Source organism: Microtus ochrogaster, chromosome 21 (assembly GCF_000317375.1).
Source record: "Microtus ochrogaster isolate Prairie Vole_2 chromosome 21, MicOch1.0, whole genome shotgun sequence".
Taxonomy (NCBI): domain Eukaryota; kingdom Metazoa; phylum Chordata; class Mammalia; order Rodentia; family Cricetidae; genus Microtus; species Microtus ochrogaster.
In genome coordinates this window covers 15,758,330-15,776,985 of record NC_022022.1, presented here as the reverse complement: position 1 = coordinate 15,776,985, position 18,656 = coordinate 15,758,330, and the positions used below count along the sequence as shown (strand labels likewise).

Sequence of the window (18,656 nt, the reverse complement as noted above, 5' to 3'; positions counted from 1 at the left end):
CACACACACACACACACACACACACACATCTACATGGCAACCCTTTAACATGAGTTTGAGTTCTTCTCTCAAACATTTCTGGATGGAAGAGAATTTCTCCAAAAAAGACTGATCAGGTTTCTTGATTTGCATGGCTAAACTGAGAGTCAAAGAATCATAGACAAATAGCAAAAATAAAACTAGCAGAGCCCAGCCAGTAAGGCTGAGGTATACAACATGGTCGTACAGTCCTAAAACCTGACCCAGAATCCTCAAACAAGAAATCATCACAGGGTAGAGACTATACATGATGGGATCCAGCAAATTCAAGTTCCCTACATACAGGATTTTATAAGGCTAATTGGCTGATATAAATTTTGTCCTGGGAGTCTGCCTGTTACAAATCCAGAGCCAAATTATCTAGATCTATCTTTGGTCTATCATCGTGCTCTTCTGTGTCTGACCTTACATCGTTTTCACTATCAGGTAAAACCTTTGAAATGCATTCTTGACATGCCACTAGCTTGCTAAGAATGTCAAAAGATAGTTTCTGAAACCAGGCAGTTTTCCCCACTATGCTCCTCCCTGCCTACCTGATGCCCCCACCAGTGTATTTAGTAAATGTACTGGTTGTGACTTTTATTGTGTATGTGTAGAATGTTAATGTGGCCGCTCCCACATTGGGATGTTTTGTTGGGAGTAACCTGGATCTTGATGCACACAGCATGGTGTATTCATCACAATTTAGTTGAGAATAGAATCTCTGTCCTTTCCTTTGGCAGTCTGAAGACCTTATCCCAAACTCTGCCATCATGTCCCAAGGACATTTAAGGAGTGGGAGAGCTCTCTTTGCCTTCTTCCAAACTACTTTAAAGCAAATGGGTTACCTCTTCTGAAATTGTCCTATCTCTCCTCTCCAGGATAAGAACACTTATCACGGCAGACAGATCAACACCAGGTTGGACTAAAACAATCCTTATCTTCCGCATCTATGCATCCTCTCATGAATCAGTACCTGCAGAAGTCCAACTCCCTTCTCCTTGGTGATGTCATTTAAAATTAATTAGCTCTGGCAAAATGTTGTGTAGACCTTGGATCTACTGAATATTTCAGTCTACAATCCTTTTCTATAAAGTCCTTTGGCCATGAAATGTCAAATATTAACATCTTGTGAAGATTTATGTTTTTCTTTGCTGCTTCTCTGTTTTTTGTTGCTTCAACTCCCGTGGCTCAGACATATAAGATATGGGATGGAAGCAAAGATTTTCCTCACCATACATAAAGTACATACATATGGATATGCACACATTTCTTTCCCCCTTCTGTGTCTGACATTACATCTTTTCAACCAACAGTCAAAATCCATGGAATGTCTTCTTAGTACACCATTAACTTCCATGAAAACAACAGTTAGAAACAGTAAGGCATTTGGAATCTATAATAATTTTCCCACATTCCCATAACCTGCCTATCTGATAAACTCACTATACTGTCAGAAAATTGTGCCATCAGAAGAGGGAATTAAGAGCAAAGACAATGAGTGTTCCTGGGCCATGGCTACTGATGTTTGGCAGCAAAACACATCATCTCTTATCCCATTTTAAGTGAGAGCTGTGGTTATGTCTTCTCTATTCAAACACTGCTGGTGACATTTCAGCCAAGGGTCTGATATGCAAATGCTGAGTAGTTGTGGAAATCTTTGGTAGCAGTCACAGGTAGTATTCTGGGAAACAGGCTAGAAACATTAAAATTTATGTCAGAAACATTGGGAGAAAAGAGAAAGATTCCATTATAAGAAGCTAAAGACTGATCACCGCATGGCCATGAGCATAGGGTATAACACAATAGACTACCTTTTTTTAAAAATTACTTTTATTTCTAATTATACATATGCATGTATCTGTAGGAGAGTACATGCATGTTAGTTGGGATGCCTGTGCAGGCCAGAGGAAGGTGTTGTATGACCTGGAGCTGGAGTCACAGGAAGTTGCTAGCTGCCCAGTGACCTAAGGTTGGGGCTGGGATTCAAACTCGGGTCCTCTGCAAAGGCAATGCATTCCCTTCACCAGTCAACCTTCTATGCAGACCAACAATTAAGTTTTTAAAAATACTCTTTTAATTACTTCTGTATAATTTTATACCTACACAAAATTCAAGTAGGTCATATTCACACCCTTCTCCCCTCCAGCTCCTTCCTTACAGACCTCCCCGATTCCTGGATCCTTCTCCTGCATTCGTGTGCCCAATTCTTAAGAGCCCACTGAGTCCTACTAGTGATGCTCACAGGCACATGGGTGTAAAGTCATCCATTAGAATGTAGGCAACCTACCAGGGACCATAATCCTAAAGAAGATAGACTTCCCTCCGCAGTTATCATTTGTCAATAGGTAGTCAGCGAGGGGTAGGGCCTCATGACCCCACCCATCCAATTAACTTCTTAATTAGAGGAACTATAGCTAAGTAACACTGAAAACACACCCTTATGTACAGGAAACAAACACGCCATGCAGTTAAAATGTACCCACCTGGATTAGGGCATATGGAAATCCAAGTATTTCAAAATTCACAAACTTCAATAAAGGAGAGCTGCACATGTCAGCTCACATTCAATTGAAGGTGCATGACTGTAGTGAGCTCTTTTCAAGCTATTTCTCTATGGTCCCCTCTACTCAGAGGACTGCATGCAATATTAATGCTCTCGGTTTTGTGAGTACACAGCACACACTGCATCCCCAATAAAAGAAAAGCTCCTCAATTCCTAATCATTTCAATAGGCTCTAATGTAATATTTCCTACATTGGAAATCACGGCACTTTATTTAAGGAAATTGGTCTGGCCAAGTAAGCCGCGTGTAGTGCAGGCTGCACAGACGCCAGTTCAAAGGATCAGATGTCAAAGTGCTCCTTCTAATGTCCCTTAATCATCACTCCGATTAGTGCCTGAATAGGACTGTGATTAAAACGCGGCTGTCATTGTCTACCTATTCAGGCTTCTAGCATTCTACGTGGGTACCACCGATTAGCGTTTGAATAGATGAGCGATTAGAAAGACAGCTGCCATTGTATGCCCATTCTGGAAAACAGCAAAACTCGCATATTTATTTGCTATGAGCACCAAATAAGTGTTTTGCAAAGGTAAAATATACCATTAGGCTCTAAAGACAATTTAGCTGATTTCTTTTGTTCGGAGCACTCTATTTTCCCATATGCAAAGATATTTCTTATTTGCAAATACAGTAATATGCTTCATTAATATCGTCTAAAATATACATATTCTGTTTTGCAGCCATATCTTAACACACATCTGCTTTATTATATAGCACTTATTGACCTACAATACATCATGCAATTCCAGTTTAATATTTATGATTATGCAAAGAATTTCTGTGTAAACAAATCAACGCAATTTGGTTCCAGATCTTCTGGATCCCATCTCAGTATTTTTAGGACATTATGCGGCCTGTATGAATAACTTCTTCGAAGAGAAAGCTCTGTATCAGATGCTGAGAGTCTGAAAGAGGCTCACATTTCACACACACTGACTAGCCCATCAAGAGCTCCCAGACAGGCTGAACTACGTGCAGTCAGGGTGGGATCCCCTTTTCCCACATCCATGGGATGCAGAGAGGTAGCCTACAGTGAAAACTGAGCTGGACTACTACCTGAAGATTTATTATTAAAGGAATTTAGAAAAATGTTTATAGAAAATAATGTACTGCAATTTCATTTATATAAGGTGAAACTCAAAATAAATACTCTATCGCTTTCTGTGTGTGTATGTGTGTGTGTGTTTGAGTGTGTGTGCACTGTATGGGTGTGTTGGTATGTACAGTACCACTTTACAGCCAAGAAATTTTGGACAATGGAGATACTAATACAAAAACAATTCTCATCTCAAAGAGGATAAAAGATAGACATTACACAGAAACACAGATTCAAGTTGTATCAAATTCCATGTCCCAACACGGGAACAGTTTGTCGAAGTGTTTAGACTAACAGAAAGAAAGAAAATCAAAGTTGATGACGCCTTCCAAGCCTTGGAAGCATCAGGTGCACAAGGTTACAGCAAAGCACAAGAACTTCTGCTATAGACTGAAGATACGATCCGAGGGCATTCTTAGCTGTTTGGATGGTGGAAACGAGGGATCTGTTAATACATTCCAAAAGGTTTCAACTGAGAGTCACAAGAATGTTCAGTCACAGGCAGAAGTCTGCAAGAAAGGCTGTTGAGAGGGCTAAAAATAACCCAAGATAAATTGTAATTGGGCTCCAGACCTGCAACATTCCAAATTGGCCACAATCACTGAATTTCTATCAGTTAATCAGCCTTACCCAAGGTGCAGTTTCTTTCAAGGGCATTCCTTCATGGAAGAAATAGTCCGTTGCCAATCATCACCTTCAGTTCCTCCCATTACCTTCCTCCCATGTCCTTCCTCTATTCTGCGTTGCTATGTCAACTGTCATGAAGGACCTACCTGCGGCTCCACCTTTACAGCAACAGAAATCTACCCGCACTAACAACCCCAAGTGCTAATTCTCATCCGCACCAGTTTTCACGGAGGGTTACATGGCTGATGGGTTTCATGTATTCACACATTCTCTAGTTTCACCTACTGCATTGACTTTATTAGTATCTTCATGTACAGACAAAGAAAGGGAAGTGGAAAGAAATGGGCTTTAGTGAAAATCGTGCAACTAGTAAATGACAAAAGCATTATGTGAACCCTAGTTGTTGATCTCCAGATGTCAGACTCTTAACCAACCTGTCTACAGCTGAATACTGATCCTCTGACTGCCTCCCTATAATTCCAACCTCAACGACAAGGCAGATCATAATAAAGAAGATTTTCTTCTTCTTTTGCAAATAAAGCTTATTGAAATTTACTTCTGGAGACTTTTCTTCAGCTTCATGTGAACCAGGACTAGGTCTAGACTCTATTCTGATTAACAATAAAGGAAGGGAAAAATTGTCCAACCATTAAAGAAATTTCAAACCAGAGAAGAACAGAAGAAAAGTAACAGGGCTGATGGCAGACAATTACAAACGAGTTTAATTTGTGTGCCACTTGGATGTAGAGAAAATTGTGAGTGGCCTGAAATAAATAATTGAACATCGCTGTTTTGCAACAGCCTCTGGATATCAAGAGTTAACACTGTTCTTCTCTTTAGGCAGCTACTGTTTTATTGCATGTGTCTACTTGGAGAATAAATCTCTAGCCATACCATTCCATGTGGAAGGAAGCATCAAAGAAAGTCGCTTTCACAGTGAGAACATAATATTTGACCAACACTAAACTACAGCAGATATCAAGCAAGGAGCCCACCTCCTTAATGAACCAGCACACACTTCTCTTAACGAAATGAGCGGATTTTTGACCTTGTCAATAGGTGTAATTGGCTGTGATCATCACTACCGCTACTCACTGCTGCCCTCCTTCAACTCTACATCCTACTCCTTGCAGAACTCCAGCTGCTTCTTGACCTTTGGCTCAGTCAGCTCCCTCGGAGGTCTTCCCCCATGCACATTTTCCACCCTGAGAGGATCCCACTTTGTAGCCTTCCTTCTTCAACTTCCATCTTTAATTTTAGCCTAAGAACTGCTTTCTGAGGGAGGCCAGTCTTGAATACTGAAGCCAAGCTATGTATTTCCTCTACAACTATCATGGCAGACTTACTAACAAAATTGAACTGTGAACACAAGTTTAATGCAGGGATGAATGTGTGTATGCTGTCAAGGCAAATAGGGCTTGTGCCTTCATCTCCATTGCAGGCCACAGTGACTGATGCCTACGAGATCTTCAGTTTGGTAATTAATAAATACCTACAAGTGAGATTCAAGTTGATGTTTTGAGTGTGCCGAGCATTTAAAATGGATGAATTTTAAATTGGGGAGACATATGAAAAGTGTTAAACTATAAGTAAATTATGTATCAAGCCATGCACTTAATCCCGGCACTTGGGAGTCAGAAGCAGATAGATCTCTGAGTTCGAGTCCAACCTGGTCTATAGAGTGAGTTCCAGCACAGTCAAGAATACATAGAGGAGCCTTCTCTCAATAAACAAAAGCAAACATTTTTTTTAAAAAAAAAAGTAAATTCTTTAGGAAGGGTCACTGCATAGAAAGTCACTCATTTTGACTTTTGGGCTAATGCACCAAGGTATTCAGACACTCCTCAGAATTCACACTTCGTGTGCTGTCAATGGAGAACAAACCACACTTCAGGCTTTAATCTGAGTTCTCAAAGCAGTCCAGGTGAATTTTTATAAATGAGGACTATACATGAAAAATGTTTTCAAAAGGAAACCAATATAGGTTTCAGTATGCAGGGAGGAGACTCATGAAGTCAGTGGTTCTAGCTTTATCACTTAGGTCAGTGGTTCTCAGCCTCCTAATTCTGTGACCCTTAATACAGTTCCTCATATTTTATGTGGTGACTCCCACATAAAAGTATTTTTATTGCCACTTCTGCACTATAATTTTTCTACCATTAAGAACTGTAATATAAATATCGGATATGCAGGGTCTTAGTCAAGCCCTGTGAAAGGGTGTTTCAGCCCCAAAGGAATTGGGATCCACAGGTTGAAAATTGATGGCTTAGGTACTATATATATATCACTTAGCAATCCCTTCATTTGCAGGATACATGTTCCTCTAAATAGATGACCATACTCATGACAATCAGTGGTGTGTGTGTAAAACAAAACAGTAATATTATCATCTGCCATAATGTAAGTACCATAAGATTACATCTAGAATATCAGTGCCAAGAACAGGCTTTAGCATAGTCCAGGAATATAGTTAATATTCTAGTTAGTTACCATTTACTAAGCACTTAGTCATACACACAGAGCACCAATCCAGGTGCTGAGGGTTCAGCTATGAAAACAACAGGTCCTTATAGACCTGATGTTCTAATTAGGAGACAAACCATTCATTAGGAGACATTGTGTGTTAGCTGCCAATTGCTATGGAAAGAAAAATGAAGAAGGGAAGGACTAATGCAGAATAAATACATGGGGCAGCAGTGGCCCACAGCCGTTGGTCAATGACTCCAGTTTAGTTATCATTGTAGGTAATTTAATCAGGATTTACCACCATTGACTCCCCCTCCATACTCTTCTTCTTCTCAATCACCATTGTCCCTCAAACTGTTATAGAATACAGCAGCATATATCACACAATCGAATCCTATTTTTGCACAGTCCCTACTTTTTGGAACATGAGAACACAGAAATGAAATATACTTGCTTTGGGGGACAGACACAGAAAAAATATATAAGAAACTGAATTATGAGACATCATCCGAATGAGGCATTTTAATTAGATACTTTAAAAATGCCTTGTGCATGATGAATATGTTATAAATTCATAAGGAGTGAAAATATTAAGTATTTCATGTCATGAACATTTCAATAAAATTTGCTCATATTTACTACTAGACCAGACTCATAGATCCTGATCAACAAAGAGGAAAGAAGGAGAGGAAAAGAAGAGAAAATGCTAGAGAGTTAGCTCATCAGTTAAGACCATTTATTGCTCTTGCAGAAGACCCAAATTTGGGTCCCAACACCAGATAAGGCAGATGGCATGCTTCCTGTTGCCTTCTGACCTCCTTGAGCACCTGTATTCAAACATGAATGTACCCCCACACATACACATAATTAATTAATAAAATAATATTTCAAGATTAGAAAGAAAAAAAAGGTGAACCATGGTGAGCACATCCCAGCACGTACAAGGCAGAGACAGGTCAATCTCTATGGGTTCAAGGCCAGTCTGAACCCATATTCAGTTCCAGATTATTCAGGTTCTTAGCAGTGAAACTCCTCAGAAAACAAAATAAAATACCTACACTAGACTTTTCGAAACTTTTTTTCCTCAAGAAAGGAAAAATAATGGCAAAACTCATAAATAGCATTTCCACGACAGTTGGAAAGATGGAAATCAAAGTTTCAGGGGAGGAGAAATGAACCTGGGTGATTCACAGTAGCTAGAAGAGGAAATGTGAGCCAAGGAAATGGCAAATTTCTCTCAACTTTTCACCTTTCAACACAGATCACATTAATATTTTAATGGCAGGGAGTCGGGAGAGGAACAAAAGACAAGTAAATGCTGGAGGAAAAGGTTTCAGGATTACTCCCAAGGCTCTTCACAGATGCCTGGCCAACATCTGTGTGGCAGTCAGCAGACAGAGACTCTATGACTTAGGAGCTATCTGAATCCCTGAGAAAGAGGCCTGAGACATGAAGTATCCTGAGCTCTATTACCCAGTGTAACATCACAGTGACTTGCACACCACTCAAGGCCTTCAGAGTAATAAAAAGGTGGGTGACAGGCAAGAATCTGGTGTCTGGGGCAGAGGAGGGTGAGAAAGACTCATAAAGAATTACTGTGGGTGGGAAGAGATGGGAAGATGGCTCGGCAGGTAAAAAAGCTTGCTGCTTAAGCATGAGAATTCAAGTTCAAATCCCTAATACTACCTGGTTTTAAAAAAGCAGGCACTTAACCCCAGCTCTGTAAAGTACAGAGACAAGGAGGATTTCTGGGGATTGCTGGCCACCAGCCTAGCTCCTGATTCAGTGACAGACCTTACTTATGTCAAGTGAAGGTTGAGAGTGATAGAGCAAGACATTCAATGTCCTTCTTCAGAATATAAATAGGCAAGGCAAACACACACTCACTCACTCACTCACTCACTCACTCACTCACTCACTCACTCACTCACTCACTCACTCATGCTGAATATATCATGGCAGGCCAGAAAAATTAAGTGGAAAGGGCTAGACAAAGCAACAGAAACAAAGTTACTCACAAAAATTACCAAGGGGGTAGAGATTAAGTACATCTGGAGGAAAACAAAACAAGTAACCTTCCTGGCATCCCTGAGTATTTAGTCACATAATAGCATTCACTACACAAACACTGTCTTTTCTATCAACAAAAGGAGGTTTGGCAAGTTACAAAGAAAAGAATCTTGTTTATTTTTCGTTAATTTCAGGATATCAGGCTTAAAGTAAATCTATTTTTATAAGAAAGCTTGTCAACAATCAAAAATGCAAGCTCTGAGAATTCTTTGACAATGTGGTCCAAGAAGAGGCAAGGTAGAAAGGGGTCACTTCCTCACAAGGTGATGCAAAGCTCATGAGGTTGGAAAGTTTACAATTAGGAACGCGAACTGGGAATATGGTAGACCAGAACTGGAACTCATATTCCATCTTGCATCCTCCAATGCCACAGAGCTAGCTAACCAAATAAGAGTGAATGAATCCCTTAGAACTTTAACAATAGAAGTGGGTGTCATCCAGTGACCAGGCAAACCAGAGAAGGGGGAAAATAAGAAGGCCCAGAAGACGAGGCAAATCGTAAGCATAATTGTAAAAGATTATAAATGAGCCTCTTTCGGAACATATGAAATCACACATTAGGAGGGAAACAAATGGTTTTCATCTCCCCCTATAGGCACTCTCTGCCTATGCCCTTTTAAGATCATTTCACCTCCCATGATTGTTTTTTAAGCCACTTTCTCAACTCTACCTGTTCTTCTTTGGGAGCAAGAGGTTCGGTGCCACACAAAGCCCTATATGATCTAGTGCTAAGGGAAACAGGCATTGACCTACCTATATTTTTTTGTTCATTTCTATGATAATCTATTATTGATTAGCCTTTGGCTAGCCCTATATATTGACTATCTGTAGCTAGTGTCTCGCCTGCCCGAATCTCAGGATATACCATTTTTCCTTCCCCAATGCCACACACTGGTCTGGGAAAATTCTACCCACAGGCTTCTAATTATCTATGCCTACTGATGTTTCAAAATCCTTTATTTTCATATCTTAAGTTCAAAAGATTACATGCTGGACTCATTATTTCCCATCAATATAGCTTATAAACAATGGACAAACAAATTCAATTTCAAAGCCATACATTTTGTGCATATATATATATATGTATATATGTATATATGTATATATATGTTATATGTTTGGGTTTGAGTGTATCAAATGAATAAGCAATAAGCAGGCATGTGAAGGTCAGAAGAAAACGTCAGGTGTCAACTTTTAAGGGCTCTCCACAGTCTTTCTCTTTGAGACAGAATTCCTCCTCGATCTAGAACTTGCCAATCAGACTGGCTAGAGCCATTGAAAAAGGGATTGCCTGTCTCTTCCTCCACAGCTCTGGGATTACAAGCATGTTTCACCATGCCTGTCTTGTATTAGTGAGCTCTGGGACTGGAAGTCAGATTCTTGTGTTGGCAGAGCAAACATTTTACCACCAAACTCTTCCCCCAACCATCATGGCATGCTTTCTAATTCTAAATATCTCCACACCTACACTCCACTACCAACTCCCTTACCCTCTTCTTCATTATTTATCATCCAACTTTCTGAATAGTCCCAGAGATCGGCGCCTTCAATATTTCCCATGAAACCCATCTCCTACACTAAATCCCACAATCATCCAGCTGAAGACAAATTTACTTGACAATTAAAATCAACATATTGTTCTTTCTTTGAAATAGTATTGTAACTTTTTATTAATGTCTGTGTTTTTCATCAGAATATGACAGATCCTTGGTAAGGTCTATACTGTACTCATATTTATTCCAACTGATGAATGACAGAATCCCTAGCCTATTCTAATGGGTGATAAATAGGAAAAGAAGCCACACACACACAAGGAAAAATATCTATGTCCAAAAGTAAAAATTCCTTATTCAGTTTCATTGTCTTTAAAGGAAGGTCAATGGCTGACTTTTATTGCTTCATGTAAAGTACTCTGCTTAAAGAGCTCTCTTGCCATATTACATGGGTTCAATGTTTAGTTCTCTGTTAGTCAGGCTTCTTGGGCCTCCTTGTACATGGTTCTCCATCTAGGAGTGGAGATAAAATATAATGACTACCACACAAAGTGATTCTGAAGGTTAAAAAGCAAGAATTTAGACATGGGACCTGAAATAACAAACTTTAACTGGGCATTAAATTTTCACCATCTTTTTTAGATGTGAGTACCTACTATGTGTCACAAATTTGAATAAATTCACTGAGAGTCTAAAAACAAATGACCCACTGTGCTTAACCATGCTTCATTTTTTTTCCACCTGAGATAAAATTTATGATTCACAATATTTTCTGGTCTTCAAAAATTGCTCATGGAAAATGACTGCAAAATATTTATGTAATTAGGACAGTTCGACGTTTTCAAAATGTCAAAAATAAACAGTGGTTATGGAACACCTGCTTAAAAGATATTGGGAATAACTGCCTTGTGCTTCATTTCCCAGTCCAAATGTATTTGCCAGCCTAAATTCCCTACATAATTCAGAATTTCCAATTAGTAATAGAAAGCCAGCAAGCTGCCAAATAGTGAAATTCTTGGGCAAAAAATTTCAAAATGGTCATCACTGGGACAAAACAACTCCTGTACTCCTAGAAGCCAATCATCTGCTTGTTAAAACAAAATTAGAGTCTGTCTTTAAAAAATACAATATTTTTGTAGTTTTTTTTCATCTCTCAGTAGCATTCAATATGGCGCCTGAAAGCATGACTGTTTCAGGCATCAGTTAAGTGAGTAGAAAGATGGAGGGAAGTTAAGTAGGGAATGAGGACTACACACTAACTCCCTAAAACGTTATCCAGGATTTCAAAGAAACCCAAGCATGACCTGGATATGCCCTGTGATTGGTCAATGACTTTCTAACAGAAGGCTGACCCTAGTCAAATCAATGCTCAAGTCTCCATTCTGTCTGTCTTCTGGGATAACGTCAGAAGCAACACAACCCACACCTTCTTGAACTTCTCAAGTATATCAGTTTCCATAAACACGTTTGTATTTTCTTCTTTTTAAAGAGTTATTTATTTATTATGTATATGGTTTTCTATCTGGGTATTTCCCTGCAGGCAAGAAGAGAACATCCGATCTCATTATACATGGTTGTGACCCACCATATGGATGCTGGGAATTGAACTCAGGACCTCTAGAAAAGCAGCCAGTGCTCTTAACATCTGAACCATCTCTCTAGCCCCAATTTGGCTTCTCTAAGAATGTGAGGTGAAATACCGGTAAGGACATTAGTAATTTGAATGAGTCTAAGTAAATATTTATTTATTTTTCAGCCTAGATATCATCATGAATAAACTAAAGTGAATAATCTGAGGGATCCACATTCCTCAGAAATCAAACGCAGCAACAAGACATCCACAAAGAACTGCCAATTGCTGCAACATGAGAAAATATGTAATTCTAATGTCCAGTCTAATTAAGAATTAGGAAAATAACAGTTTTGTTCATTTGTTCATTCAAATATTCATTCAATAGTTATATGTTAAGTCCCTACTATGTTCCAAGTGCCATTCAAGAAGCTGGGGTCAAGGTAAGAAGAAAAGCAAGACAAGTGGAATATAAAATTAGTTGCTCTGCTGGGCTTTACAGACTCACAGGCAAAAGGAAGACAATGAAGAAACTAGGAGCAAAAGGAGTGTACCACTAGCAAATCCTGGGGAGAAAAGCCAAACAAGGAAATCCCCCAAAAAATGGGTAAAGAGCAAGCAGAATTTGACATAGAGTTCCCAGAGGCATCTTCACTGAGATTGATCAGCAAAGGAAATTCTGCAAGTTACAAGAGAACAGGAAAAGCCCTGGCAGATTGTCAGCAAAGAACTTTTAAAGTAGACCTCAGCTGTGCTAATTCTTAAAAATAGACTCCACTTGGGAAGGGGATAGTATTGAAGCTAGTCTCAAGGCCACCAGAGAGACCTAAAGGAGTGGTGATAAGGATATCATATACTCTTAGTATTTTATTCTAGCAGAGAAGATAAAGGCAGAAATTCTGGGGAACAGAATTTCAGGGGCAAGATGGTAATTTTATAATTCGACCATCAGCATTTTCCATTTGAGATACCTGTCAGGTCAGTGAGAAGAGAATTCAGTGAGTCTTTGCTTATCATGACAGAGATAGAAAGATTGGCTTGAGATCAAAATATAGGAATTATCTGACTAAAGACGCTACTAAAACAGAGAGGAGATGATTCAATTAATAACATAGTTTTGAAAAGCAGGAAAGAAAGGGAGAGAGGGTAGAAGAAGGGGGAGAGAAACACACACACCACAGAAAAGAGGAGAAAGAGGGTGGAGGAAGGGAGGGAGAGATTATGAAAGAACCAGTCTTCCAGTAAACAGAAATTGAAGAGCTGCAGCAATACTGTGTGTGAGGTCCTAAAATTGAAATTTCAGCACTGATACATAATTTTCCTAGAGGCAAAACTGGATTTGGGATTGGACATATGTCCTTATTAATTGAGTTTTCTACAGGAAAACCACAGGGAGAGGAAGAATGAAGGAGGAAAAGGCAGAGCCAAGATGCATCCATGATATTGCGTAGTCTCAGCCAGAACTAGAAGGCTCTTCAATGTCCTCCTGGAGGCAAGGGGTAGAGCCAATTTTAACAACACATCTATGCTGGGTGTGAGTACACAGATTAAGAAGAGTACATTGAAGGTTGAAGTAGGTGGGTCTTGGGGAGTTCAAGGTCAGTCTAGTCTGCACGTCAAATTCTAAGATCTTTCCTTGGCCTCTGACACCATCTCACATTCTCATGACAAGGCGGGAGTCCAGGTTATCCACTTGCCCCATTAGTGGGCATTTTCCTGTATCTTCTTGGCTAGAGTAGGTATTGCCTCTCTGAGTGCTATCTGTCTTACTGACTCCCCAGGACTAGAGAAAACAGAGTTCTGTTGGTGTTACCAAAGGTACAGACAGAATAGAAAGTAACAATCAAATCACATACGTTGATAACCACTTCATGCAATTCTTTACATCAGCACAGAGAGGATGCTAACGCAGAAGAAGAAAAGCTTATTCAGATGGCGAACTGGGAATCAACTTGAACCATAGGTCCTGATCCCCTTACAGGAATGAACTTCATTGCGGCTCTCTCTCATTCTATCAGAATCACTGGAGTATGAACAGTGATCTACATCTTCAGCAGATCTTGTACAACGGATTATTACTATTTTTACATAGATTGGAAGCTTTTACCTTATTGTCTCATTTATATTTACTCACCATATAAAATACAAAATACACAAAATGTCAAAAACACAAAGATAGCCACCATTAATAACTGTATGGACATTTTTATTCTTTATGGATATGCACAAAGTTATGGTTGTATATAAGTACACAGAATTGCAATTAGATAACGAGATATTTAATGTGCTCTGCATGTAATGTAGATTGTGACTGTTTAACCCAGTGTATTAAGTATTTAAAAATAATTTTAATGGTCATACAATTTAACACTGAATATATTTACTTTAATTTAGTTAACCAAGACTCAGTATTTAGAATTCAGGGGATTTTCTTCTACATTTTTTTTCTCTACTGAATAAATAATGCCTAGAATAATCCTCTTTCTACATAATTAATGTTTACCTAATTCTTAATTCTTTCCATAGGACATATTACTGTAAGATGAATTACTGAGTGTGTTTGATAATTTAAAGTTATTGTTATAGGTTGAATTGTGTCTCTGTAAAATATGTATGTTGAAATACTAACCCTTAGTACCTCAAAAATGTAGTTACTTAAAGACAGAATTTAAAGAAGTAAACAGATTAAAACAAGCTAGTAGAACAGTCAGACTACAAGAAAACAGAAATCATTGAAAACAGGAAGTAGACACCATTGATAAGACAAGTAGAAGGGTCTCAGCAGGATTCAACTCTGTGAACACATTAATCACAATCTCCATTCATCTTTATGACTCAAGCTACCTTACAATGATGCTTTGAAATTATAGTCCCATCACATCACACAAATATTAATGAATATTCTCACGTATATTGTGAGATTGCTTTTCTACAAATTAAAACAATAAATACTGGGTCAAGAAAACATTGCAATACTACCTTTGTCAATTGCATATCTTAGGAGATACGAAATAAGAAACTGTATTATGAGACCACATCAGGAATAAAATGATCATTTTCCTAAGACAGTAGTGATAATAACAATTGTAATAGAGAAAAACTTCTATATCTAAATAGAATCTGGACCAAAGCATGTTAGATTGTTTATGAATGAAAAGTCCTTGGGAAGTCATCTGATGTCTTTGGATCATAGCTCTCAAATATTTGAATTGAGAGAGTTATCCTTGATAGACTTTAACAGGTAGGTTTGCAAACTATACCATTCTGCTTTCATTGCTCTTCAATTGTTGCCATCATTATACAAGATCACAATATGTCATCACACGATCTAGTGTGAGCTACCCTGGTGTCCTTTCAAAGACCAGTACTGGAAATGTCCTAGTAAATAACAGAGCTCCTAAGAGTATTCCAGGAAAAACAGAATCCCAAATTCAAGGCTGCAGCTGTCTGGGAGATCTGTTCATGTTATAGTCTGCCTGTATTTTTGGTGTTTTCAAAACCCTTTTCAGAACGGCCCATGAAAGAAAAACATAACAATTGCTAAGCATATCCACAGATGACTGTCCTCAAGTCCCAATGGAAGGAGAACTAAGGAGGGTAAAAATAATGTTATGTATCTTAAGCAACAGCATGTATAAAACATACAAGGAACAAACACCGAACAAGCTCCGGCTACAGTCTCATTAATTATCTTGGAAAAATCATTTTTGGGGGGAATTCCAGGAAAAAGGAATTCCTTTCCCATTTAAAACATTTGTAGCCCATAAAACAACATCTTCAAGATTGCCTTTGAGGTTACATCTAACATCCACTCATGACCTCACAGTCTGTGATCGTGACATAGGCACAGATAAGAAAGATTCAAAGCTGACTGTTGTGACTTAAGCTGCAACCTTAGGACTCAGGAGGTGAGAATAGAAGGAATCACGTGATATGAGGCCAGTCTGGGTTACACAGTGATTCCTGGTCTCAACAAGCAGATAAGAACCTGGAAATGTCGGCTATTTACACTGGACACTTGCTAGTCATATGTCCGCCAAGAACATATTGCACCTTCCACAGTGACACTGAACCTTATGACGCAGAATGTCTTTCACCATGTCACCATTGCGCAAAACGATTTTAAGCTAAAGTTAATCAAATTTAGAAAAAATAAATATTAGCTTGATACTGTTTTCAAATATAAAATGTTTAAAGTATTTCAAAAGCACAGGAGTACTTTGTACATAATTAATTACATTTTGAAGGATTCAAAAGACATTGTCCAATGTGTGAGGTCATTTTCAGCACTAAATCAGGTATCAATGATACTTACAAAGCAATTCTTATCAGAATTTCTTTTCCAATGTTTCTTGTCTAGTTTCTTGGCCACAGTGGAACGCAGCGTTGCATGAGCTTGTATACGAGGATTTAAAGCCAGGATACTCTGAATACAAGAAAAACAATATGCAAACATAAGTAACCATGTTGGCATTAAAATGAATCAAAATTGCATTTGCATTACCCTATTTCACCGAGAAACTTAGTTACAAGTGAAAACTCCCGTGACACATGAGATACAGAAAAAAGAAGTAGATGTAATCTAAACAAATTAGAAAATAATTCAAAGGTCACACAAAGATGTTCAAAAAATGAAGAAAAAGAATATTAGACTTAGACCAGGACCTATATAGGAAGATCAAAAACAAGAATATATATGGAAAAGCTAAGAAGAACCAAGGCTGTTAAAAACAAAAGCAAGCAAATAAAGAAATAAAACACCATTACTATAAATCGAGCTTATCTGGATAAAATGTGAACATGGTAAATTCTAATCTCCTTTCTAATAATTCTCAAAAAAAATTCTTGCACAAGGGAAACACCTTTAAAAAATTCATACATTTAAGGCTAAAGAAACATTGTAGAAGATAGAGTGGGAAGATTTAAAAGGTCAGAAGATCAGGGTGTGTGCCCTGAAATTGTGTCTACTAATAATGACAAAACTTATAGCCTCAAAGCTTCACCAACCTGACTGCCTAACCATGGGCTTAACAAAAACAATAGGCATGTCAAAATGAACAGAAGAAAAACCATGAGGTTCCAACCTTACACAAAGAAATGCAGGAAATTAAGGAAAGCTGATGGTGGGAAAATTAGTCTTCTCCAGGGGAGAACACATGAATTAATTATCCAGTAGTAAATGGTCGGCACTGAAAACACACATACAAGTAACATTATACAGTTTGGGCAGGTTATATTTATGATTATATGTATATGCATATGAACATATGCATGTAAAAATAATTAATGTAAAAACATGAATGTGAAAAATGTTAAGGATATATGGAAGGGCTTTGGAAGGAAAAGGTGTATGGAAAAATGATGTAATTATATTTATGATATCAAAAGTAAAAGAAACCATAATAATAGTCATAAACCAATGGGGCCAACAACAAGCAAAAGAAATTTATTTTCACCAGAGAGGAAAATCTCCAATGACAAATGTTTCAGTTGAACCTAGTCAACATTTTTGCTAATATCTTTGAACAATTTTGACATGGTGAAAAGCAATATGTAATAGCAGGAGGGAAAAAAAAGGAGAAAAGTATTAGAAAAAAATGGCTGTGGATACAACCAATGAATGAAGTCCTTGCTGTGCATTTCAGTTTGTCAGGACCCATGTATATAGCCAGGCGGCGGGTACCATTATTTGCAGCCCTCCAGCAGCAGTGACTGGGATCTCCAAAGCAAGCTGGCTGGCAAGAATGCCTAGACTTGGTAAGATCCAGATTCGACAAGACATATTGCTTCAATACAGTGGAGAGGGTTATTTAAAAAAAAAAAAAAAAAACACCTAGCATCAGCTCTGAGAAGCTACACACACATTTGCATACATCTGCACACATCTGCACACAATGTGCATAGCAGACATGTGAACACACACATGCTATGCACATACACATGGACAGCACACACATACATAAAAATCACGCAAGAAAAGGATAGACAAGACACAGAGGTTTAAAGTATTTAATGAAACGGGTTGTGATTTTTTTCATTAGTAAGAAATGTAAAATCAAAATGGTTGAAATTAGAAATTTTAATTTGGATATAAGTAAATAAATGTTTTGAAGTAGAAATCATAGTAGCGACCTTTACTGCAAGAGACATAAAAGAACATTTGCCTCAAAGCTCTTCTCTATAAAGACCTCCCTGACCAGATCTGCTTTTTTGCTTCCGAGCTCTCAAATATCTCCTGAGCAGTCAACACTGATCATGAAAGATTTCTTCTCTCGTAGACTGAGAACACTGGGAGTTAGAGAATTGGAGATTTTTTTAACATTTTAAATTTATTCTTCTCTCTGTAACAAGTCACAGTAAGACTAGGAAAAAACTTTCCTAACAAGGCTGGATGTAAAAACCCAGGAGGAAGCAAAGGGTTCCAAGAGCAGGCACAAGAAAAAGTCAGAGATACCCCACTCACACTGTTATGAGATCCACAAGAACACCAATCTAACAACCATAATATCCGCACAAAGAACCTGGTGCAGATCCACGCAGGTTCCGTAATTGCCACTTCTGTCTCTGTGAGCCCCTATGATCCCGGCTTTTGTTGATTCTGTGGGTCAGGCTCTCACAGTGCCCTCAACTCCTCTATTGTGTGACGTGCAACACCAAGGAGGCAAAACATGCTTGCCTGCAAAACGAGTGATTCAAAACTGCTCATTTCTCTCTCTCTCTCTCTGTCTCTCTCTCTCTGTCTCTCTCTCT

The 18,656-nt window shown here is 38.4% G+C and overlaps 1 protein-coding gene across 2 annotated transcripts in view; it reads right to left on the bottom strand.

The window, feature by feature from the left end:
- The window catches only part of Dpyd (dihydropyrimidine dehydrogenase), a 763,700-nt gene that overhangs the window by 703,479 nt on the left and 41,565 nt on the right, over positions 1–18,656 (bottom strand). For both annotated transcript variants that reach the window (XM_005357199.2, XM_013350051.1), the window contains exon 2: positions 16,222–16,332. In XM_005357199.2, coding sequence (XP_005357256.1) covers positions 16,222–16,332 — 111 coding nt within the window. The remainder of the gene's footprint in view (positions 1–16,221; positions 16,333–18,656) is intronic.